This window comes from Lynx rufus, unplaced genomic scaffold, assembly GCF_022079265.1.
Source record: "Lynx rufus isolate CCGP_SWC_20201006 ecotype Redwood Valley unplaced genomic scaffold, mLynRuf1.p SCAF_10, whole genome shotgun sequence".
Classification (NCBI taxonomy): domain Eukaryota; kingdom Metazoa; phylum Chordata; class Mammalia; order Carnivora; family Felidae; genus Lynx; species Lynx rufus.
The window spans coordinates 85,496,920-85,520,032 of record NW_025814824.1 but is presented as its reverse complement, the minus strand read 5'-3'; the positions used below and the strand labels follow the sequence as shown (position 1 = coordinate 85,520,032).

The 23,113-nt window shown below is 58.2% G+C and overlaps 1 protein-coding gene and 1 non-coding gene across 4 annotated transcripts in view; both read right to left on the bottom strand.

Moving 5' to 3' along the window:
• Positions 1-3,938: 3,938 nt before the first annotated feature.
• The window catches only part of LMX1B (LIM homeobox transcription factor 1 beta), an 80,076-nt gene continuing 60,901 nt past the window's right edge, over positions 3,939-23,113 (bottom strand). Inside the window, exons 3-8 of one of the 3 annotated variants that reach the window (XM_047099979.1) lie at positions 9,317-9,549; positions 7,212-7,393; positions 6,950-7,027; positions 6,734-6,816; positions 4,428-4,588; positions 3,939-4,096 (exon numbers count right to left, since the gene is read on the bottom strand). In XM_047099979.1, the coding sequence (XP_046955935.1) occupies positions 3,939-4,096; positions 4,428-4,588; positions 6,734-6,816; positions 6,950-7,027; positions 7,212-7,393; positions 9,317-9,549 (895 nt within the window). Of the gene's footprint in view, positions 4,097-4,406; positions 4,589-6,733; positions 6,817-6,949; positions 7,028-7,211; positions 7,394-9,316; positions 9,550-23,113 lie in introns of all 3 variants that reach the window. The other 2 variants (XM_047099986.1, XM_047099995.1) reach the window with 2 other exon arrangements.
• On the bottom strand, positions 6,429-6,501 carry TRNAE-CUC (transfer RNA glutamic acid (anticodon CUC)). The gene has a single exon. It is a non-coding gene; the product is annotated as a tRNA-Glu (tRNA).

Sequence of the window (23,113 nt, the reverse complement as noted above, 5' to 3'; positions counted from 1 at the left end):
TGAGTGTGTGTCTGTGCGCGCGCGCGCGCGTGTGAGTGCGGATCCTCTCCCCCCCACCCCCACCCCCACCCCCCCCCCCCCAGGGCGGAGGGAGCCCCAGAGCTGCAGGTTCCCCGGACAGGAGGTGAAGTCCTCAGCCCAGGTGGCGCCCAGAGCTCTGGCCAGGCAGGGGTCGGCCAGTTCTCCTTCCTCCAGGCTCCCCGTGCGCGTGCGCGGAGCGCGAGGGGCCCTGGCTCCACGTGGGTGGGTGGGGCAGCCTCACTGCTAAGCGGCAGCTGAGCCCCCTAAGGGAGAAGAGGCTACCCGGACCCTGCGATGGGGGCCTGACCGTGCTCGGGCCCTGCTTGTCCAGAGGCAGTGGGCTCCTCCCCTCCCCCTCCCGGGAGGCCTACAACATGCCCAGCCCGCTTGCACGGACCGCTTCTCCTGCGGCTCTGTGGTCTGATCTTTGGAACCAGAGTGGCCCGCGTCTGTGTGGCCCCCTCCGGGAGGCTCCACGGGGCAGGCAGATGAGGCTCTGGTTGGGGGCAGGACCCCACCGTCTTGTCTCTCCTCTGCCTCTGCCTCATTTGCGGTGTCAGTTGGGGCCTATTCCTTCCTCCCTCTGAGCCTCACCTTCCCCAGCAGGGAAACGAATTCGGACTTGGTTTTATCCTGACACTCCCCCTGCCCACCTCACACTTCCTGCCTCTTCCTTGGGGCCAGACTTTTACCTCCCTCTTCTCTTGGGCTTCCCATCCCAGCCACCACTGATGGTGGGCGGGGGGGGGGGGGGAGTGCCCCTGACTACTCACTCTGCCCCCCCAAGTCAAGGCTGCACTTCCCCCCACATGAAGCAGGGAGAGCCTGTTCATGGCAGCTCACCCCAGATTCCAGCGAGCCTGTGAGCCTCTGTGTGCTTCTGCTGGGTCGCCCTGAACATTTGCTTCCTTTCTCTGAGCCTCAGGTTCCTCACTGGAGAAATGGATCCCCACTAATGTTTGGACAGGGCTAGGTCGGAGTGTGAATGGCTCTCCTTCTAGAAGAAAGCCCCTCAAGGGTGGGCCCCACATCTTGTTCATCTGTGTCTCCACACCCAGCCCAGGGCTGGGCAGAGCGGGCATCAGTGTCTGGGGGCGCCTGAGGGAACCGGGGGCAGTGAGCTGTAGCATACGGCAAGTTCCTAATCACGACTGATGGGGTTTCTCTGGCCCACGGGGCTCTCTAAGATTCCCTTGGCTGTGGCCATCCATGGGACAGGAGTGGGGGGGGGGTCTCTGTACCAGCTCCTCATAAGGAGCCACTAATGCACAGTGGGGACAGAGCCGTGGCTGGACTTGGGAGGTTGGGAGGCCCCCAAATGGGAAGAGATGCCCTCCAGGGGCTGGCAAAGCTTCCTAAGACAAGTCATGTCCCTCTGACCTGGAGGCCATTCACCAGAGGAAGAGGACGAGGAACTGACATGGTGCCCCTGCTCCCTCCCCTCTCCCAGCCCAGCTCTTCCAGCTGCAGGGTCAAGGGAGTGGACCAGATGACCGTTCCTGAGGTTCCTTCCAACCGAAAGAGTCTGGGAGAAAAGGACCAGGGCTCCTGGGGGTTGGGGGCAGGGGCTGCCCCAAGTGCCCTCAGCATGATTTGGACCACGTGAGCACAAGAGAAGGAAGAGAGCATCTCTCAAGAAACCAGCATGGCTGTCTTAAGGGACCGCTGGTGGCCCAGGACGATAGAGGACACAGCTGGACTAAGCTACAGAGAACAGAGAACAGCGGCCAAGGTCCCTGTGGCAGCCTGTGTGGAACGAGGAATGCACGGAACGGCCAGGGTGGCTGCCCGGCCCGAGGGGGGCTGCTGAGAGTCCTGCCCCCACGACAGCTCTGGTGAAAAGCACAGGACACTCCGGAGAAGCTGAGGCCTCCCCACTGGACAGAGGAGCAAAATCACAGGGCATGTTGCTGAACTTGGAGGATCCCAGAGGGAGTCAGGTGGGGGGCCCAAAGGCAGAGAGAGACACCCATCGTTCTATTAGCTCAAAGCCTGGACTGGGCAGATCTCAGGGTGGCGGCCTAGGGCTTGATGTTAGAATTAAAGGCAGGGCTGTGAGCACCTAGCCGAGGACACAGTGGCCACCAGGGGCCAGCGAGGGGGTCACTGAGCACAGGGCCCTCACGTACTCTTTCGACAGGGTCAGAGCTGAGTGGATCCGGGGTGGGGTGGGGTGGGGGTAGGGGGGTGCAGATCTGGCTTCCGGCGGGGCGTTTGACAAAACAGGGCTGGAAGCGCACTGGAAAGCATCATCCAAGGACGACTGACCGGTTCACGGCCAATGCCAGACGGGGAGGGGCCCTGAAGGTTCACATGCCTTCGGTAAGAAGCACAGGGCTGACCCCTGACACGGGCAGACGTGCTCAGGAGGGCCAGCAAACGAGTGGTCACAGAGTTGGGGGTGCAGAGAAACTCCACAGGCTGGATTGAATCAAATAAGAAGAAATGTAAGAAGTCAAAAAGTCAAGGTCCTTCACTGGATCTAAATAAGAAATGCCCCCTCCCCCACTTACACACAGAAGAGAGATGTGGCTTAGCTGCCACATGTGTGACGGCCAGGAGATTCAGTTACAGAAGGGAAGGGTGAGTTTCTAGGTTATGTGGCCTAAACTGTGCACTGGATTTTGGGCCACATTAACAGAGGCAGGGTGCCTAAAGCAGGGGAGGTGGCTGGCTGATGTCAGTGGGAAGACTGGGTTATATCTACTCCACCTTTAGAGGAAAAGCTGGAGCCCAGCTGAGGGTACAGTTTTAAGAGGAAGAGCTGGAGAAACTGGAAAAGTCTGGCTTTGAGAAGTGAAGACTCAGGGCTGAAAAAGGCAGAGGCGAAACCAGCAGAAAACGGCAGCTGACTCGGGGCCCGATGAAGTAGCGGGCTCCCTGCCACTGGAGGGATGCGAGGAGAGGCAGAGGGAGCCACACCTCAGATGATGAGCCGAGTGGGTGACTTTTGAAGTTGCTTTCCTGCCTGGACGTTCTGCCACACGTCCTCCCTGCTTCTGGGGGCTCTGTCTCTGCCCGTGGAGCCAGTCGCGTCTGGGGCCGCCCCGCCAGCTCAGGCAGCACCTATTTAGGCTGAGGCTGGGATACATCTGGGTCTGCATGTTTCAAGCCCCAAACTCTCCCCTCCCTCCCTCTCCTCCTTCCTTCTCTCCTATTGCTGTCAGAAGGGGGGGTCCCCGCCCCCGTCTGGCCTCTTTCCCCTTCCTGACACGGCCAGGCTGGCCCACAGAGCGCCTCTGTGTCTCTTGTAGCTTGTCTACATATCTGTGTGCGTATCACACGGGTGTGCCTTCGAGTGTGCGTGTTTGCAGGAGAGGCTCAGTCTACCCTCCCCAGGGACTCCCCTTCAGGGCCGTGCCTCAGTGGGCCTGGCACACCTGCCAAGCTCTTCCCCACTTCTGTTCCAGGCTCGGGCTGGGACAGGTGAACCCAGGCTGGCAGGCCTGCCCTTGGAGGTGGGGGAGGAGGTGGGCACCAGCCCAGGGTGCAGGGTCCTACGCTTCTCGCAGGTGACGGGTGCCGCGTGCAGCATCCCTGCCCCGGGGCACGCGCGGGGGCCTTGCCTTGGCCTAGGCCCGGCCTGTGGAGGTTGGCTGGACACAGAGAGGACGTTTAAAAAAATAGAGAGAATTTAAGCTTCCCAAAAAAGAGATGGGTAGGGAGAAGGAGGTGATGGAGGCCGAGGTGGGGCTGGGAGGCGAGTGGCTTTCCGAGACTCTGGGTCCCTGGGGTGACACGGTCTCTGTGGGCAGGATACAGCCCTGCCCAGGCTGCGCCCATCTGCCTGCCCGGCTGGCCCAGGAAAGGGCACCGTATGGCTGTGTGTAGAGTCTATGCGGGCGGTGGGGCTGGCTGCGGCGGCCGCAGGCCCACCCCAGGACCCTGGCCCAAGCGTCCATGCAGCCAGCTGGCTCTCAGGAGGCGAAGTAGGAACTCTGCATGGAGTAGAGCCGGTCGATGGGGTTCCCCACGCGGGCCTGCAGGGAGCCCACGTCCGAGGAGCCCAAGAAGCAGTCGCTGAGGCTGGTTAAGGAGGTATCGCTGTCGATGTCATGGAAGATGGAGTCGTTCCCTGAGGGTAGAGGGGGCGTCAGGAGCCAGTGCAGGCTGGGGCTCCTGGGGGCCCTGTTGGCCCTGCAGGCTGTGTGGCCAGAGGTGAGGAGGGACAGGATGGCCTGTGGCGGCAGCGGGGGACCAGAGGTGCTGAGGGCCATGGGTGGGGTCGCGAGGGCGCCCCTGGCGTCAGGAGGAGGCAGGTGGGCTGTGTTGGCAGGGCCTGCCCGGGCCCGGGGGTGGGAGGTGGCTGTCATGGCCCCAGGCCTGCCAGGTCAGGCAGCGGGCGGGGGCGGTGCTGGGGCGGGCAGGGGCTGGGGGCGGCTTACCATAGGGGTTCATGTGGTCACCTGGCATTTGGGGCGGCGTGAGGCCCTGCTGGAAGGGGTCGCTGCTGCCGTAGGGGCTCTGCTCCATGGCCACGATCTGCTGTTGTGGGGGGGCCAGCGGTGTGTAGGAGGCCATCATGCCCTCCATGCGACTCGACAGGACCTCTGGGGACAGAGCACACCTTCACCGACCAGCCCTGTCCACCTGATCCTGGAGGTCCCCCCACCCCGGGAGCCCTCACAGATGTACCTTGGGAGTTCCCACGGACCTCCCTCCCACACGATCCCCCAGTCCAGGGTGCCCACACCATCCCTCTGACCTCCTCCAGACTTCCCCAGGCTGCTTATGGCCTTCCAGGGCCCGTGAGCCCAGGTATCTGACCCCTGGCCCCTTCCCCAGACACACACTGTAGTTCCTCTTCAAAAGTCAGTTTATCGAAAGCCACAGACCTCCCCATCCCACCTCCTCCCTTCCTCCAGTGGCTTTGCCCTCCAGGAGCTCACCACCTGGCAGAGACAGGCATTAAGCAGCCAGTAATCATTCAACATGTGGGTGCAGTGAGCTCCCCGCATCTGGGGGCATTAAGGTGGGGCCCATGCCCGGGCCAAAGAGCTTCAGGGAAGGCTTCCTGGAGGAAGCCTACCTCCATATGACTTAAAGAACCAGCAGGGGTCCAACCATGCTAGGGGGCAGGCATGCCAGGTTGAAGGGCAGCAAAGGCAGGGAGGGGAGAAACTGCTGGGTCAGAGCAGGGAGCCTGGTGCACAGGGCTCCACTGTTGAGAACGAGAGAAGGCCGGGGTGGGGAGGAAGATGGTTCCTTCGGGGGCCCAAGCTGAGTGTGGGTTCTCCCTGAGGCTCTAGGAAGTCAGGGGAGGGTCTCAGCCAGGGAGGGGCAGGCTGGAGGCCGGAGGCAGAGACCACTGAGGAAGCGGAGGGAGGGTCTGGGGTCCCTGTAAGGTGAATGTAGGAATGACAACCCCTGGGAGGGGCATGAGGGACACGGGACAAGAAAACCACTGCCCTACTTGGCAACCGAGCAGATACAGCAAATGGAGGACAGGAAGGGTCAGAGGTGACTCCCGGTTACTGGCGTGGCCACCGGGTACGGAGTGGTGCCATTTGCTGAGATGGGGTGGGGAGGAGGAGGGGGTGTTGTGAGGATGGGGTAGCAGGGTGCTGTGTGGAGTACAGTATGGGCTGTGATGAGCTCAAGGCGGACTGTGGAACATTCTTGGGGAGGCTACATCTCAGGGGCAGCTGGGAACACTGAAAGGTGTGACATAGCTCAGGAGGTGGCTGGGAGACCAGAGACAGTGGCTATAGCCCCAGGAGGCCAGGCTGTCTTGGGAAAGGCGGCAGAGGAGGCAGAGGAATAACGGGGCTCCAAGGCTCAGATGCAGCCGGGGACACTGGCCTGGCCCCGAGTCCTGAGTAGGAGGGGCTGCCCACTAGTGCCCTAGCATCTGCCCTGGAATCCCAGTCTCACCTGGGAACAGGCAGCTCTAGGGCCGCGACTCTACTAGAGCAGTCCCAGGAAGATCTCCGTGCCCTCCCTTCAAGGCTCTGTATCCCCATGGGGCTTGGGAGGCCAGCCCCGGCCCAAGAAATGGACACGGCATTTTGGCAAAGCCCAGCGTTCAGGGGCCTGGCCACTACCCTCAAACTGGCTCCTCGTCACTCAGCAGGAGCCCACCCCCAACTCCTCAATGGCTTGCGGAAGCTCTCTGGAGATTTCTCCGGAGACTTCTGCTAAATTGTAGCATGGGCAGTGGGGTGTATGGTCATGTTAAAGGGGCCGGCTTTGCCCCTTACGAACTGAGAGAACCCAGCAAGTCCCTTGGTCTCGCTGAGCATCGGCGAGCATCGCCATGACAATGCCCTTCCCCTCGCGGGTCTGTGGGAGTGAAGTGAGGCAGAGCGTGACCAGCGGTGAGGAAGGTGCCTGGCACAGCGTGAAGGTGAGAGATGGTTGCAGATTTGTGGTTGTTTTTTTGTTTGTTTTTTTTTAAGTAAGCTCTATGCCCAACGTGGGGCTTGAACTCGCGACCCTGAGATTGAGAGTCGCGTGCTCTACCAACTGAGCCAGCCAGGCGTCTCAGATGGCTGCAGTTTTGACTTTGAAAATTCTGCCACCCCTGTGGGCCGCCCACCCTGCCATCCCTCCTCCTGCATCCTGCCCGTGGTCCCCACCGCCTCTCTTGATCTCACCAGGTTCCAAGGTAGCAGTTCCCGGAGCCCTGATCACCCCCCCCCCGCCCCCGGAAGGTGTCAGTTGGGGGGCTGGGGGGATCTCATTACCAGAGGCTGAGCCTGGGCCCCAGCGCCCTGGCCCCGGCTCACCTTGGCCCAGCCGCTGGGAGTTCTGCTGTTCCTGCTGCTGCTGGTGCCGCCGTGCCAACTTCTTCATCTGCGGGGGACACAGGTCGTGCCAGTCCCTGCCCCCCTGCCCCCCGTTCATTCCCAGCACCTCCCATCAGGACCCTGTCTTCTGCCCGCACCCCTGCTCCATCCCTGCCCAACGGGGGTAAGCGGCCTCTCACCTTGGCTCTTTGGTTCTGAAACCAGACCTGGACCACACGCACGCTGAGGCCCGTCTCCGCCGCCAGAGTCTCTCGGACCTGCCCGGATGGACGGACACAGATCAGGCCGGGGGTGGGGGTGGGGCGCATGGGGCTTGGGGGAACTGTGGGTTGGCGGGGAGGTTCAGGGAGGTCCCCGTCCCCAGCAAGAGCGGTAGGGGCATTGTCTGGGAGGGCAGCGGGTGTGGGGTGTCAGCCCCGCCCCACCCCGGGGGCCCCTCACCTTTCGGCAGGGCTTGGAGGACACCTCAAAGGAGGCCTTGAAGGCTCTTCGCTGCTGCGTGGTGAGGATGGTCCGGGGTCGCTTGGGCCTCCGGGGGTCCTTCCCGTCGTCCCCACTGCCCTTGCTCTGGCTGCCCTGCCCCTTGGCTGGCTTCATGTCTCCATCCTCGTCCTCACTCTTCACTGTGGCGGACATACCCGGCCCATCAGGTTTGTACAAGGGTCTCAGCCTTGTACCCGTAGGCAATCTGTTGCCTGGCGGGATCCCATTACTTCCAGCCAACACCCACCAGGGCTGGCTCCAGGGACTCCGGAGACCCCAGCCCAGCACGTCAGCCTTACAGAAAACTCGTTCCCACTGCCCTCGCCCAAGGCCAGCGGGCCCCAGGACCCAGGGAGAAAACTCTGGGGAACCTTCTTCCTTGAAGCTTCTAGGGACTACGAAATGTCAGGTGATGGCATACCCCAGACATTCTCACACAGGAGTATTCATGACCACAGAATACATACCCCCCCCATGGAGTTACACACTCAACCACCTGCATATGTGCACGCACACTGGCACGTGGGCCCACGGAGACCTGGGCGCACGCAACTCGAAGACATATTCATTCATTCACACACACACACACACACACACACACACACACACACACACACAGGTGCATGCTCATAGGTGGACACATACAGGCATGCACACACCTGAACAGGCACACACACACACACACGCAGAAGCACGTGTATTCACCCAGAGACACACCCACACCCACCATGCAATGCACACGTGGCCCCTTCCACGCCCCAGAGTTGTGGGCCTCGGAGATGCCAGCCCCGGATGGACACCACGTGCTTCCTGCTGCCCCTGAGTCTGAACTGGCCTCCTTTTCCCAGGCCCATCTTCCTCAGAGCATGAGCCCCTGTGGAGGGGGTGGATCTCTTCCCTCCAAGAGCCCCTCCCAGGCCTGATAGGAATGGGTCCATGGCACCCGGTCAGTGTCTGCTCTGCCATGAGTCCAGGCAGCCTCCACGGTGCCCTGCCCATGGGTGGACAGAGGGACAGACAGATAGGGGGCTCACTACTTCCTCCAAGGGCCCCCACAGTAACAAAGCTCTTCGAGATGGGCAGGTCTTGTGACCGTGGGCTCTAGGTTACCCTAGGTTGCCCCGGCTCAGCAGACCAGGGTACCTCCTCTCTGCCCCCTCTGTTCCAGTCCTCCCCCACTACCCTGGAATGACACGGCACCAGCCTTCTCCCTGGCTTTTCCCTTCCAAGACTCATTCCTCCTTTCCCGTACCTGCCCTTCTGCCAGGAGGGCTCTAAGCTGGCACAGTCCTTTTGGAGGCTGGAGCAGAGTAGAGGCGTGCCTTCATCCTGGGAAACAGGGTCTTTCCCTGCACCACCGAGGGCCCCCACCCAGCTGGGAAATGACAGCTCAGGCTGCTGCTCCCCACTGATGAAGGACGCACCAGATCCCTGCCTCTCGGCCACCACCAGCCTGCAGGCCTGGTGCTGGCAGAGACGCCTGTGGTGCTGTGCCACGGCGGAGGCCACGGCGAGGACAAGAGAGGGTGAGGGCGGTGGGCCGGAGAGCAGGGTATGTGCGGTGTGTGTGCAGGTGTGTAAACCACAGTACAGTGAGCAGGTGGATAAACGGGTGTGTGGCCACACGCAGAGCTGCTCAGTGTGCGTGTGATGTGCGTGCTGGGTCATGCGTGCGCATGTATGCATGTTTAAGTGGACGTGCACGTGTGTTCCTGAGTGTGGGCTTGTGCGTGTGTGGGCATCTAAGCACATGTGTCCATGTATGTATACTCCTGGGCCTGGGTATCCACACATGCATTTTATGTGCTTGTGTGTGTGTGTGTGTGTGTGTGTGTGTGTGTGTGTGGTCATACGCACATACACCGGTGCACAACACACGTGGTAGTGTCCATATGTGCATCTGTGCGCCCGGGGACGTGCACACACATTAGTGGCAGGTAACGGCATGCGGTCACGTCAGTGCCACGTGCACCGGATGTGGGTGCACCGTCTGTGTAGCTCAGGTCCTTTGCCGGCAGGGGCCCCTCCCTGCCGCCTGCCCCCCAGCTCCAGCCGTGGCTCACCGGAGTCGGACTCGTCGGGGCTCACGGAGCTGAGCAGGTCCTTCTCCTTCTCGTAGTCACCCTTGCACAGCAGCTGGCCCTCCTTGAGCACAAACTCGTCGCCCTTGCGGAGCTGCCGCTCACACACACAGCAGCAGAAGCAGCCCAGGTGGTACACACACTCCAGTGCCCGCATCACAAACTCCGTGGGGGCGATCTTCTCCATGCAGCCGCTGCACTTGGCTGCGAAGAGCCTGCAGGGGTACAATGTGGGCGCATTGGCTAGGCTCGGGGGTCCCTCCCGGAGGCCACTGCCCATCCGGGGCTGGCCTCTCCCTCCTGCCACCCTGGCCTTCCACCCCAGGCAGGAGAGGCCCACCCTGGGCACAGAGCCAGACAGCGGGAGGCCCTGCAGCCCTCCTCCACTGGCTCCCAGGGCCCTGGTGGCCCCAGGGTGGGCGCTGGGCATCCTGCCCAGAGATGCGCTCCCTAGGTGTGTCAGCTCAGGGTCTTTCCTGCTCGGAGACACAGTGGCCACTAGAGGGCAGAGCACAAGGTCGGCCTTCACCTTCTCTGAGAGCCAGGTGGTTCCTGCCCTGAAAAGGGCAGGCTGGTCTACCCTCACCCCAGAACCTGCTCCGCTTCCTCCTTGCTTGCCCCTCTCTCCCGCATCCAAGCAATCCTTGGCCTCGTCCAACTCACCACCCAAGTGCGGCCCCTCCTCTCCTGCCTGAGCAGCTGCCCTAGTCCCCATCCTGGGCTCCTGGCCCCTCTGACCCTTCAAACTCACCCCCCAGGATGAGAGCCAGAGGGAGCTGTCTGCAACACACATCTGCTCGTGCTGTTTCCCTGCTCCACGCTCTTCCGTGACTCCCTGGTGCCTCAAGGCCCTTTACATCCTGCCTCTTTCTCTGTCTTTGCTCCCCCAGGCCATGGCCCCGTGCAACAGCCTGCAGTTTCTCCAGGCCACCTTCACACTGGCCTTTCAACATGTTCCTTCTCTGCCCCTCAGCTGAGCTGACCCCTGCTTATGCCTCATTTCAGCTTAAGTATCTTTATCACACGCAGAAATTCACTGAGCATGTACAGTGTGCCAGCCGCTGTTCTCAGCACTCTGTAGGCAGAAATGCATTTAATCTTTGCAACAACGCTGTGAGACAGGAGCGAACACGGATCCCATCTTAGGGATAGGGAAACTGAGGTGCCGAGAAGCGGAGTCACTTGCTCAGGGTCACATGGTAATAAGTGATGGGGCCGACTCGGAGCCTGGGCTTGATCCAGCCCCTCCACGACGAAGCGGACCCAGCTTCCATCTCTGGAGACAAAGCCAGGCGGGGGTCTCCATGCCTCCAGCCAGCGTGGGCAGAAAGGTCTGAGCAGCACGGCCCCTCCCCTGCCCTCACCTACTGACCGCTCCTCCCGGCTCCCCCCTCCCCGTCACGTGCCCTGCTCTGTGGGAACTCAGCCTCAACAACACTTTGATGGAAAAATTTATGAAGAATCAAATTATTGCTGCTGGGAGGGAATTAAAACCATTTTTCATTCCCCACGTCCCTGGGCCACGTCTGCGGGCGCCACCCTGGGAGCGCTGTGCACATCCCATCCCTCTTTATGGCCCGCCATCACAGGCACGGATTACAGCTGCAATTCTCTACTAATCGGTTCTGGAACAGAAACGGCCATAAATGCAAGGCACTCGGCCTGCCTCCCTTCCCGGGGCTGCCATCAGCACCGCCCACGACGAGCGAGTGGGGCGCGGTGGACGGGGCCAATCCGAGGTCTGCCTGCTGCCCTGGCGCTGGCCAGGGCACTCAAATTGGGGGCATCCCCAGCAACCCCGTGCCACCCGCCTCTGTGCTACTGAGCGGGCTCCTACTCATCCTGCAGTGCCCAACTCCAAGGCCACCTCCTCTGGGAAGCCTTCTTTGATGTCCCAGTCAGGGAAAGTAGCCTCCTATGTGCTCACCTGAGATTCCCTCAGGCCTCGGTTCCCTCTACTGTGAAACAGAGATGTCAACAGGACCTCCCTCAAAGGGCTGTTGTCAGGAGTCAATGATACTGAGCATGTAACTTGGTAAATGAATATCACATCACGGTGACTGCACATGTCAGCTTCCAACTCTTATGGGGTTCCAAAGGCAGGACCTGGTTCTACATGATCCTCAAGAAGGGCTCGGTGAGTGTTTGCAAAGCAGGTGAGTGAAGGCTTGGGGTGGGCTGAGGCTCAGGCCAGGCTGTCAGCTGCAGGCAGCTGGGGCCCCACTAGCCCACATAGTACGTGGCTTTGCAAGGGGAACATGAGCTGGATTTCAGCTCCGGTTTGGCTCTTTGGCTGGATTCCTTTGTTCAGGGTACAACCTACCCAACTGTCCATGGCAGCCTCAAGCAGAGGCCCCTAGTAATCTGGCTGGGTGTCCAGCTCTGCCAAGGTGCTGGGGAAGGAGCCACGTTTCCACAACTTGATGCTCTGACGTGGAGGATGCTTCTGCCCTGCCCCCCTCACTGTCCCTCTGTCCCCTCCCCACACTTCGACCTCCTGATCTAGGTGCCATGCTAAGTTCTGCAGCCTGGCCCCAGTGGCCTATGAGCAGACAGGCACCGGCTGCATCTCTGTGCCGGCATGGCAGGGCCGGGGTCCCAGGCCAGGGTCGGCACACCTTGGGCGTCTCCCAGACGGGAGGCCCGCTTAGGTAGGGGAGGAGGGCAGCAGGAGAGGTGACCCGCATTTGCAGGCACTGCCACCATGCAAGCTGCATTCAGAACATCCGTGCTAATGCCTTGGCAGCAGGGGGTCGATTGCTACTTTCTCCAAACTCATCAACACGATCTATTATTAATACTTCTCCAAAGGCTCAGTGCCGCCATTACGGAGGCAGCGCCAGCCACTCGGGGCATCATCTGTTATCTAGATTGCAAAAACTCGGGATATAAAACAAACTGCGCACACTTTATAAACGGAATGTGCCATCCTTTTGGTCTCCAAGCATCTCTCCACCCAATAAAACATCAGGGGGGGATGCATGAAATACTCGCTCCCAATTATGGGGCTGCCTTTGTCTACGGGAGCCGGAGTGAGCGCTACGAACGCATGTGTGGGAGGGGTTGGGGGCACCAGTGGGGTCCCCTCCTCTCTGTGAGCCTCCCTCCTGCCCTCGACCCCTCCCGTCACGAAGGGCCGGTGGAACGGGCCATTGAGAAGCAGTCCCAGCCACAGGCCGGTGGCAGTGGCATTGGATGGACTTGGTTTCAACGCTCAGTTCCACCACTTCCTGGCTAGTGACTGCACGAGTAATTTCTGCTCTCTGAGCCTCAGTTTACTGATCTGTATAATGGGCTCAACAACACTGACCGCTTCCCCATGTGAAGATGCAGCGAGTTTTCAGTGTAAAAGCCGTGAACATAGAGGGAGAGGTCAGTGAGCTGAGCAGGCCTTTTGAGGCCAGGAGTGGGCCTCTCCAGGAAGGCCGAACAGAGGCTGCAAATACCGACAGAGATAGAGTTGCTCTGGCTGAGAAGCTCTGAGCCTTCCTGCCCCACAGGGGCCCTGAAGCCTGACGCAAAAGAAAGGCCCTGCCAGCACCCAAGGCACTAGATCTGGAGCCCAGGTCATGATCTCAATCCCGACTCAGCCACTCACCGTCTCTGTGACCTGGGGCAAGTCTGGGTCTGTGTCCTCACCTGCAAGACGGGGATAATAGTTCTCACTCCCCAGAACTGTGCAGGGGGGTTCCAGATGGGTGTACTTCTGTTACCACACTTGGGCCAACAGGCTAGGATGGGGCAGGCCTGGGGGTGTGAGGGGATGGTGGGGGTGCCATGGAGAGGCTCTGAAGCTCTGGTTCCACCTGTGGCTTCCCCTCCAGCTGTCTGGCCCTCTTGGTGCCAATCCCCTGGCCCAGGCTCCTCCCCCAGTCTAGGAGCTCCAAATCCAGAGGGCACCTTTATGACCACACCACAGACACACAGGCTCACTGGCAACCCACAATCCCACTGTCCATGTAAACTGCCAATCCTTCCCTCCTGCTGTCCCTAGTGTCCAGGACACCATTCCTCCCACTCCCAACCTCTGACAACCCAACACCTGTGTATTCTGAAGGATTTAGCTTAGATATCCCTTCCTCCAGGAAGCCCCCCTTCTTCTCTCCAGTCTCAGATACCCACCTCACTGAGTTGCTCATCCTCACACCCCCTCCCCATTGTAGTATTTATCCTGAGGACTCCACTTGATCAGTTTCCCGGTCCACTTTCCCCAGGATCACCTGTCTTCCGGGCTGAGCACAAGGCCCCGTGTACACGAAGGTGAGCAATAAATGTTTGTGGAATGAACACTGAACCAACCAATACAGTCTGGTCCCGCCTGTGAGGTAGGGCAACTTGGTCCCCAGCCCCAACCCAGTCCGATGGGGGCACCCACCACCTGCCCTGAGAAGACAGTGTTTGTGCTGGGGGGCGGGGAGGGCACTGCTGGGGCAGGCAGCCCAGGGTTCTACCCTGGCTCCGTAACTTCTTCCCAGTGTGAATTTGATCAAGACATTTAACCTCTCTGAGCCTCAGTTTCTTCATTTAGGAAACGGGAATGGTGGTACCTACCTACAGGGTTGTGAGAAGGCCCTATTGCATGTAAAGCCCTTGGCCCTATGCCAGCATGAAGAAGGCACCCCACAGAACTGCCATCTGCCTTTCTCTTGTTCCTTACTGTCCTTATTGTCGCCCTCACCGGGTCTCCGCCACTCCTGGGAGCAGCTTTCCTGACACCAGGTTTACAGGTCCCAACCAAACCTCCCTGTCATGACCACCCTGGGTTCTGGGTCCTTCTAGCTTCTGTCTGGCCTGAGCTGGACAGAGCACTCCCGGCTCAGTTCTCTGTGTGCCTGTCTCACCAATGTGAATGAACTCAATTACCATCACCTGCATCACCTCATTAAGTCCTTGAAGAACCCTAAAAGGAAGACACTGTTTCCATTCCCATTTTACAGAAGAGCACACGAAAGTGCAGAGGGCAGGTTCAAGGTCACATGAGTCACAAGGTCACAAGCACCACCATATACTCCCTTCATGCTTTGTGCGTTCAAGTATACTCAAGTGCATTCAAGTGCATTCTGCCCATCATTCACCCTTGTCCTTTGCTGGGGGTGCCATTCCCATGTCTGTCTGCCCTCAGGGCTCTGAATGCCCCAAGTTCTTATTACTCAGCATTGGCCCAGCACCCAGCAGGTGCAGCTGAGTGGGTTTCTCTTAAACCAAACTGAACATCTCCCCGTCACAAACACATCCTCCCTCCGCCAGGATCATCTGTGATTTCGGAGTAAGAAATTCCCTTTTTAGGGACGTCCTTCCCTTGAAGAGTCCCTGGCTATGAGAACACATCTCCATCTCCTCTGAGTTTTTATTGGTTTATTTGTTTAATGCTCAATTTATTAAATTCATGAAGCTAATAAAACTCTGAAAACCAATTTTTTTCTGGAGCATTTAAACATGGATTACAAATCTGATTAATTAATTTCTCTTAAGCCACTGACAACTGCAGAGAGGCAATGCAGTATATCTGATTCTTTTACCTCCAATAAAACTGGCTTCCTAACGTCCTGGGGACCCTCCAGCCTCTCCTTGCAGGTTTTCAGCCCCAGGTCTCAGACTCCAGAAGCATGTGCATTAGGCTTGGAATCTTGGCTCTGTCACTTCCCAGCACAGGAACCACACACAAGCCTCTTCTCTCTGAGCCTCAGTGGCCCCATCTGTTCAATGGGGATAATGGCTGGGCACCGTGAGGCAGGCACCTCATCATTTCTTCAAGACTTCTGGCATCTGCTCACCACCCTCGAGGAATGGAGGCCCCTCTGTCTCCTCCTCACTATTCTGCCATTCCCATACCCCACCGCTGCATTCTACAGTTTATGCAGCCCCTCACTGGGTCCTCAGTCTCAGAGTGCCCAACAATTTCAGGGTAAGTCCAAAGGCCTCATCATGGCACTCAAGGCCCTACTCCAGCCCCGTCACACCTGCCTTCAGATCCTCTGCTCCAGCTGTCAGGGTTCTCGTTGCTCCCTGAAAACAACAAGTCCTTCCTGCCTCCATAACACTTAAAATTCCATCTGCCCTCAAAGCCTGTCTTCTTTCTGCCTTTTGCTTCTTGTTGAACTTCTCTTCATCCTTCAAGACCCAATTCCAGGCTGGAAGACCCATCCTTCCTCTGTGAAGCCTTCCCTGAGACCCAGATATTTGTGTGTCTGAAGCCCTCACTGACCCAGAAATCAGACACTGGGTCTAATTCACATGCACCCATCCCACACTGGGTTCTGGCATTGAGGACGTGACTAGGGAGTGTTTGTTGAATGAATGAATAACCTTATGAGAAATGAAATGGGCAGCGCAGGTAGGACATGAGAACATTGGATACTCTGCTTCCAGAAGTTTGAGAATGCCACCAGGTAGCAAGACAAGTGAACTCACTGCTCTCGTCCCATGACCCCCTATACAGCCCAGAGTCCAAAATCCGAACTTCTATGTTGGTTAAGTTTTTTACACACCTCCTGTTGGGCTGGAGTCCAACTGTGCCCTCGTCCCTAGTATACAGGGAAAGCCCTGGGGTGGGAGGGCCATGCCAATATTAAATGACTCCCTGACCATAAGTGACCGGGCAAGGCCTGGACACCTAGCTCAAGGTGGGCCAATCCATTCTCTGTCCCGCGTCCCTATCTCCTGCTCACCAAGAGCTTTCTGGCTGCCCCCCTGGGCTTAGAGGTGCACTTCCCACATCTCTGGCACCAGCTAAGCGGCCCGGGGCCACTCTTCATCCCTTTTTTGAGATTCAGTTTCCTCTTCTGTGAAAAGGGGGTATTGATCCTTCCCTCACCCGGTGATTGAGAAACGGTGAGTTTTAACCTGTGTGAGAGGGTCTAGCCCAGTGCCTGGCACAGAGGGCATCTTGGCAAGTGTGCCTCTCACTCCTTCCCCAGTCTGAGTCTCACGATGGTGCTGGACACGGGCTCTGGAACCTTCTCTTCCTCACCTCCAATTTCATCACGAAGCCCTCAATCACATCATCGGGTCCGTGCTCTCCCCATCTGTCTGTGCCTCTGAGGTGTATAGGCTTCTGTCAGGTCCTTACCGAGGGCCACACTGGGGACCAGGCAGATTTGGGCCTGGTTTGCCTTAGGGTCTCTCCAGGCCCAAATCCCACAGTGCCTGGAAACTCTCCCTCCACGGGGAGGGAACCATAGCCCTCTGGCCCACTGGCTATACCTTCTCACGTTCACCCAGCAAACACCCAGGGAGGCTGACTTTGAAGCTCTGAGCTCTCAAGCTCATGCAAGATGCTCGAGGAAAGAGGCCAAATCTGGTCCCATGGGGGCTGACACAGCATGACAAGTGCCTTGACAGGGTACACGTGGCAAGCTGGGGGGCACAGAAAGTCATGACGGTTAACCTGGAAGAGGTCTGAGGACTTTCCGGAAAAGCTGGCATGACACACTGGCTCTGAAGGCAGCAGGAATAGTCTGAAGAGTTTGAATCCCAGCTCTGTCACTTACTGTCTGACCTTGGGGCAAGGACCACGGTCCCCACCTTACAGGCAATCGCTAGGATGTGTTGAGCCTCTAGGTGCCACAGGTCCTTCAGAGGCTCGTGGGGAGGATCCCAGGATGGAGTGGTCGCAGAGCGCTTAGGGCAGGCTCGTCTACAGTAAGCGTTCCAATAGGGGGCCGACATCATTATTGCTCTAGGGCTGTGATGTCTATGATGATGCCCGTTAAGAGATGAGCTGGAGTTCGGGGGGCAGTGCCCAGGGGACAGGACCCTCGACACCCTTGGGGGCCCAGCCGCGGCGGCCAGAGTTTGCCTGTCACTTGGAGGAGCCGATGGGGTGAGAGCAGGCAGAGGGAGCCGCCTGGCCTCCTCCCTCCCGACTCGTTGACATCTCCCCCACGTGCCTGCCGCGTCCTTATCATTCCGGGCGTAGCTGTTTTTTATTTTGAGACAAAAAGGGGCCTGTTGATGGGGATCCAACTCAAACCAGCTGCAAACATCTGCTTTGATGCGGCGGCGGCGGCGGGCCAGGCGGGCGGCGGGAGCCGCAGGCAGGGGCCCCGGTGCGCGCGTCAATCACGCGGCTGGAATGCGCGGCGTGGCCGGGCGCTCGGACCGACGGCCGCCGGAGCGCGGGCCTCGCAGGGCCTCTCCGTAGCCTCGCCGCGCCGGGGCCGGGCCTGCAGCGAGGGCTGCCCCGGAGCTTCCTGCGGGCGCGCAGACCCAGCTGTGCCGGCCGCCGGCTCTGAGGCCCTTTGATCCGGGCCTCGGGCACTGTCGGGAGCACACCCCCTCCCCCGCCCCCCTCCCTGGCCGGGGCTGGAGGTCACGGGCCAGGGGCAGGGAGGGACGCGGGCCCAGCCGGGAGCCCCCAGGTACCATCCAGGGGCCAGCCTGGCCAGGCAGACACACATTCGGTGAGTGCACACACATTTATTAGTGCCTACTGTGTGCCAGGGACTGTCTAGAGGCTGGAGATAGAGCAGTGAGCCAAATGCACTGTCCTTCCCACCCCCATCCCCACTCCCAGCTTCTATTCTAATGGGTGAGGGGACAGGCAACAGATAAACCCGTAGCACTCAGAGTGTAATAACTGGTGACAATATGATGAAGAAAAATGAGCGGGGAGCGCAAAGAGGATGGCCAGGGCTTTTAGGAAGGACAGTCAGAGGCCTTGCTGAGATACCTGGGCCGGGATGGGGGTGGGGGGAGTTTCGCGACAGAGGAAACAGCAAATGCAAAGGCCCTGAGGCTGAGTGTATCAGGTGTTGGAGAAGTGACAAGAAGGCCCTCATGGCTAAAGCAGGTGAGTGACAGGAATGGGGGGGGGGCGGGGGGGCACTAAGATGTGCGGGAAGAAGCAGGGGGCATATCTTATGGGCCTTTGACTTTGTGGGAGGGTTCTGAGCAGAGGGGGTATGAGATCTGGCTGACATTTGAACCAGATTCCTCAGGCAGCTGTGTGGAGGAGGGGGTGGGAGCAGGGGGATGAGTTGGGAGGTTATCTCAATAATCTGGGCAAGAGATATTGTCTGCTCAGACCCAGGGAGGTGCTGAGAAGCAGTCCGACGTGGGATGCGTTTTGCAGGTAGACAGGGACACCAGAGGATGGGCAGAGAAAGGATGGACACATGACCTGGGGGCCTGTACAATGGGGAAGGATGGAGTTGCCATTAAATGAAATGGAGACGGAGACCAGGTGGAGGAGGGGAGAATGAGGAGGGTAGTTTCGGACACATTGTGTGTGAGCTGCCTTCTAACAGCCACGTGGATGCATCTAGGGGGCAGCTGCATATATGAGTCTGGAGTTCAGAGAGAGGCCCCGGCTGGAGATACTGTTTGAGAGTTGCCAAGACAGACAGACAGACACACACACACACACACACACACACACACACACTCCTAAGAGTCAGTTGCTGTGTGCACACGTCTTGGCATCTGATAACTGGCCTCACCTTTGGGGCTATGACCCCTGCAGTGGGTAGAAGCAAGACCTAGCCTCTGCCTCAGGAGGCTATTTTCCATCGGGGGTACTGGAGCTTCTCTGGGGATCAGACCTCTCCTAGTGACTTCAGGGAGAGACAACGTTGCCGGACAGGGCAGGTGGAAGGCAGGGCGTCATCCCATCCCTCTGGCCATCCTTCCACATGCCCCTTCCTACCCTGTAGCCTGGGCCAACAGTAGTCAGAGGGTCTGTGGGCTCCAGGCCAGGCCCCAAGCTGAGGGCTTTACCTGTGTTACTTTTATTAACCTTTGAGTTGAAGGAGTTGAAGCTCCTCCCTCTTTTTGCTGCCCTTCGCTGATGAATTCAATTCACTGATGATTCTCTTCATCATTCTTCCACCTAACATTCGTTGAGCACCTACTATGAGCCAGGCCCTGTGCTGAGCTCACAGTAGGAGGCTTCTCCTCCCACTGGCTCATCAGACCCCTCTGAGCTGATCTCGGGTTCCCTTCACCGAGTCAACGGCTCCGGGGTGCCAAACCCAGCAGTCATAGTTACTGTTATTACTTACTAAAATGTGCTATTTCCTACATGCCAGGCCCTGTGCCTTATTTGCACTGACCCCTCCCCCATTAGACCCCTTACAGGCAGGCACTGCCACTCTCTTTCCACAAAGGAGGAAAGTAGTGCTCAGAGAGGGTAACACAGCCGCTCAGCATCAGAGCTGGGATCGAAGCTGGGCAGTGGGGCTCAGGGCTCTTGCTCTTTCTCCCTGCATCATTGCATGGCTTCCTGGACCTCCCTGTGCTTGAGTCCCTATCCTGCCTCAGCCTCCACCTCCCTGCCCACCACTCGGAATGGCTGCGCACTTGCTCTGTTAGCTCAGAGCTGCTGGGCCCATGACCTGGGCTGGGAGGTTACAGAGGCCAGGGGCTCACATGCAGGCGGAAGAGGAGAGACTACACCACGGGACGCAGAGGCCTTTGGATTTCTCTCCGGGGTCCCGAGTGGTCAGAATAGACCAGGCCCATAGCCATGTACCCAGCCATGTACCCATGTACCCAGGGCTGCCAGGTCCAGGGCAGGGCCTGATGGAAGTGCAACACTGAGGGAGTGGTGGGGGTGGAGAGAGGGAGGGGGCAGGGCTGGAGTCATGGAAGGCTTCCTGGAGGAAGTGGCAATAAGGAATGCAAAGGATCGAAAGGGAGAAGTGGTCAGGCTGGGTTGGGAACAGCAGTGTGCCTGATTCCAGAGTCTGAACTCTGCCCCCTAAACAGGGGCAGAGAAGCAGGGAGACAATTCTGCAAAGGAGAGGTTGAAAAAAAGCAAAGGTATGAAGAAAATGGAGGCCATTTCCAGGGTTAAGGAGACAGTGGGTCAGCCATGTTGGAAGCGAGAAGGGTCAGGCTGCTGGCCTTAAATGTTGGGCTAAAGAGAACAGGTCAGGTTTCTTTTGTTCCCACTTACTCATCCATCCATCCACCCACTCACTCACATAGTCACTCAGCCTGCTATCCATCCATCTATCCAAGCATTCATCCATCCATCCATCCATCCATCCATCCACCCACCCACCTGCCCAACTATCCACCCATCTCCCACCCAGCCACCCTCTCAGTCCATCCAGCCACTGCACCCATGTACGCAATCAACCAGCCAACACATATCCGGGCCCTTGCTCTGTGCCAAATCTCTTCTTGAGAGCAGAAACTGCCTTCTAAGGCTTTCGCTGTAAGACTCGATTCTGTAAGCACTGACCAGACACGCTGTGCTAGGTGATGAGGAATCAGTGGGGAACAAGACACAGGGGCACTTTTCCTCAGTGAGCTCTTGGTGTAACGGGGAAGAGGGCTTTCCAAGGGAAAGGAGGTCTCAGAAGGAGAAGCCCAAGGAACCACTGGACAGCCTAACGCTGACTAGCTGACGTTTTGGCCCCATCATTCTGACCCCAAGGATTTGGACCTTCTAGATGCAGCCCACAGCATTTTAATTAGGATTATAACGACATTGATAAACTTCCTTTGAGAAAGTGTTTTCTGGAACGAACTCCATTAAGACAATTTAATTTTTTGATCAATTTTCTTTCCAGTGCCGTTAAATAATTTACAACTTTTTCCTTTACCATTTTTATTTTCCCGAACTTATTTTCATTGAGATAAATTATTTCCCATGAAGAATTTTCAATAAAGTTTTGCTCTACCATCAGGTCTGTGCTACAATTGCATCTTCCTGATTAGCAAGATCTGACTCTGGTGAATCTGTAGCCGGTGACGCGGATTACCATGGGTGGTGTCACCGTTGCCAGCTGTATTTAGTGCTGGTTAATTTACCTAGTCAACACATCCCTCAGGCTCAGGTAGGGTGGTTTTCCACGTTACCAACAAAATGACCAAAGTTTACGACCACACGTTTTATCAGGCCGTCAATGAAAACACACTCAGGGTCAAAACCATGGGGTCAAGACAGACTTGTGGGTGTCAGTGTTGGGTGCAAATGTCCAGCTTCAGCTGGGACCCCATAGAATAAGCGTGCTCCTTCTTGCCCTTCAGAGACTCAAAGACAGTGACCCTTCCCTTGACATCTCCTTCTTCAGGTTAACCCCCCTGCCCACGTTCCACACTCTGGTCATGAGCTGGAGTTTGTCCAAATAGCCCTTAAAGCCTAGCAGCCAGCTACTTGGTCCTCCAGGGGCAAGAAGAACCATAGCCTCCCTTGTTCCCCACCCTATACTCCTCTTAATGTAGCCAGAGATATAACATTAACTTTGTCAGCCCAGTCAATGAGGGCCTCACTGCCCAGTCTCTCTCATGAGCTCTGGACTAAGTCCTGCCACACCCCACAACCAACCTGTCCTCTTGCAGTCAAGTTTTTGACCCCTACCCTAGCTAGCTCTACCCTAGCTACTAAATGTCAAACTCACAGGAACCAGACCAGCCCTGTGCTCAGAGCTTCACATGTAGCCCACCCCCTAATGTAGGGGCCTCCCATGTAGGTGGACCTCATGGCCACCCTGGCAGGTAAGAGTCCCTTGCTTACACAGGTCACCCAGCTGATCAGGTAGAGCCAGGGCCTCATCCCAGGTTAGCCTGGCTGGTAACCACCACATTGGTACCTTCCTGGAGGCTGGGAAGGTGGTTGGGGACAGGGGAGCAAATGCCCCAGCGGGTTGGGAGCCTGAGACCTGTGTGTGCCAGGACAGAATCACAGTGTGTGGGCAGAACATGTTCCCCAGTTGAGGGCCCTGGGAGATTAATCTGAGAAGTGGGTGCCCCAAGGCAGCAGGACTCAAGGCTGGTGGGAGGCAGGAGGAGAAATTCTTCTGTAAGAGGAAGCCCTTGGAGGTGTGGCTGGCGTTATTTCGTACCCACAGCCCGACGCTTCGATAGGGAGTAAGAAGAGGTTCTGGGAGAACGCCTCCTTGGGTCTCTGAGCTCCGGCGCTCCCGGCGGGTCAGGGCCGAGCGCCTGGGCTGGGCACCGCCAAGCACGGCCGCTTGCGGGGTGCCCGCCCGCCCGTCCGTTTAGTGGGTAACTGATCGCCCTGCGCCCCGCCCCAGCCGCCCGCCGCCCGCCCGAGCTGCTTAATCACCGCCCGCCCGGCCGCATTAGCATAGTAATGGCCTTTAAATTGAGCCTCTTTGTTTTTTAATTAAGCTCCCAGCAGGTACAGAGAAGAGCGATTATTGAGGAAGCTGCCAGCGCTAATCGCCCGCAGTCATTTGACAATTAAAAAGCGCCCGGCTTTAACCCTTTCCCCGCGCCCGCAGCAGTTCCCCCGGCATTTATCCGGCACCGACTGTGTGCGCGCCTTCCCGGTGGGATTCGGGGACCCCGCCCCTAGTAACTCCGAGAGGTCTCTGCCAATGACTCCATTTTTCTGAGAAGCAAACCGAGGCGCAGAGAAGAGAGGTAATTTGCCCAAGACCGCAGCTAGAGCAGGGGGCAGGAGGGATTGGCAGACAGATTGCTGGAGAAATACAGCTGCTTGGGCTCGTTTGGAGCACCGTCCACCTTGTGAATCTGGCAAAAGCCTTCTTGCTCTTCAAGGCCTGGGTGGGCACTCCCCACCCCATGGCAACAGCCCCCTCCTCGGAGTTCTCAGGGCAGCCTCTCCTCCCTGCTGGTTCACCCATTCCCCAGACACCGTGTGTCAGGCTCAGTGCTGGGCACTGGGGACAGCTATGACCATGAGGAGGGAGACAGGAAACAGGAAAGAAAGGCACACCCAAGCCTGGGTGGCTCAGTCGGTTGAGCGTCCGACTTCAGCTCGGGCCATGATCTCTCAGTCCGTGGGTTCAAGCCCCGCGTCGGGCACTGTGCTGACAGAGCCTGGAGCCTGCTTCGGATTCT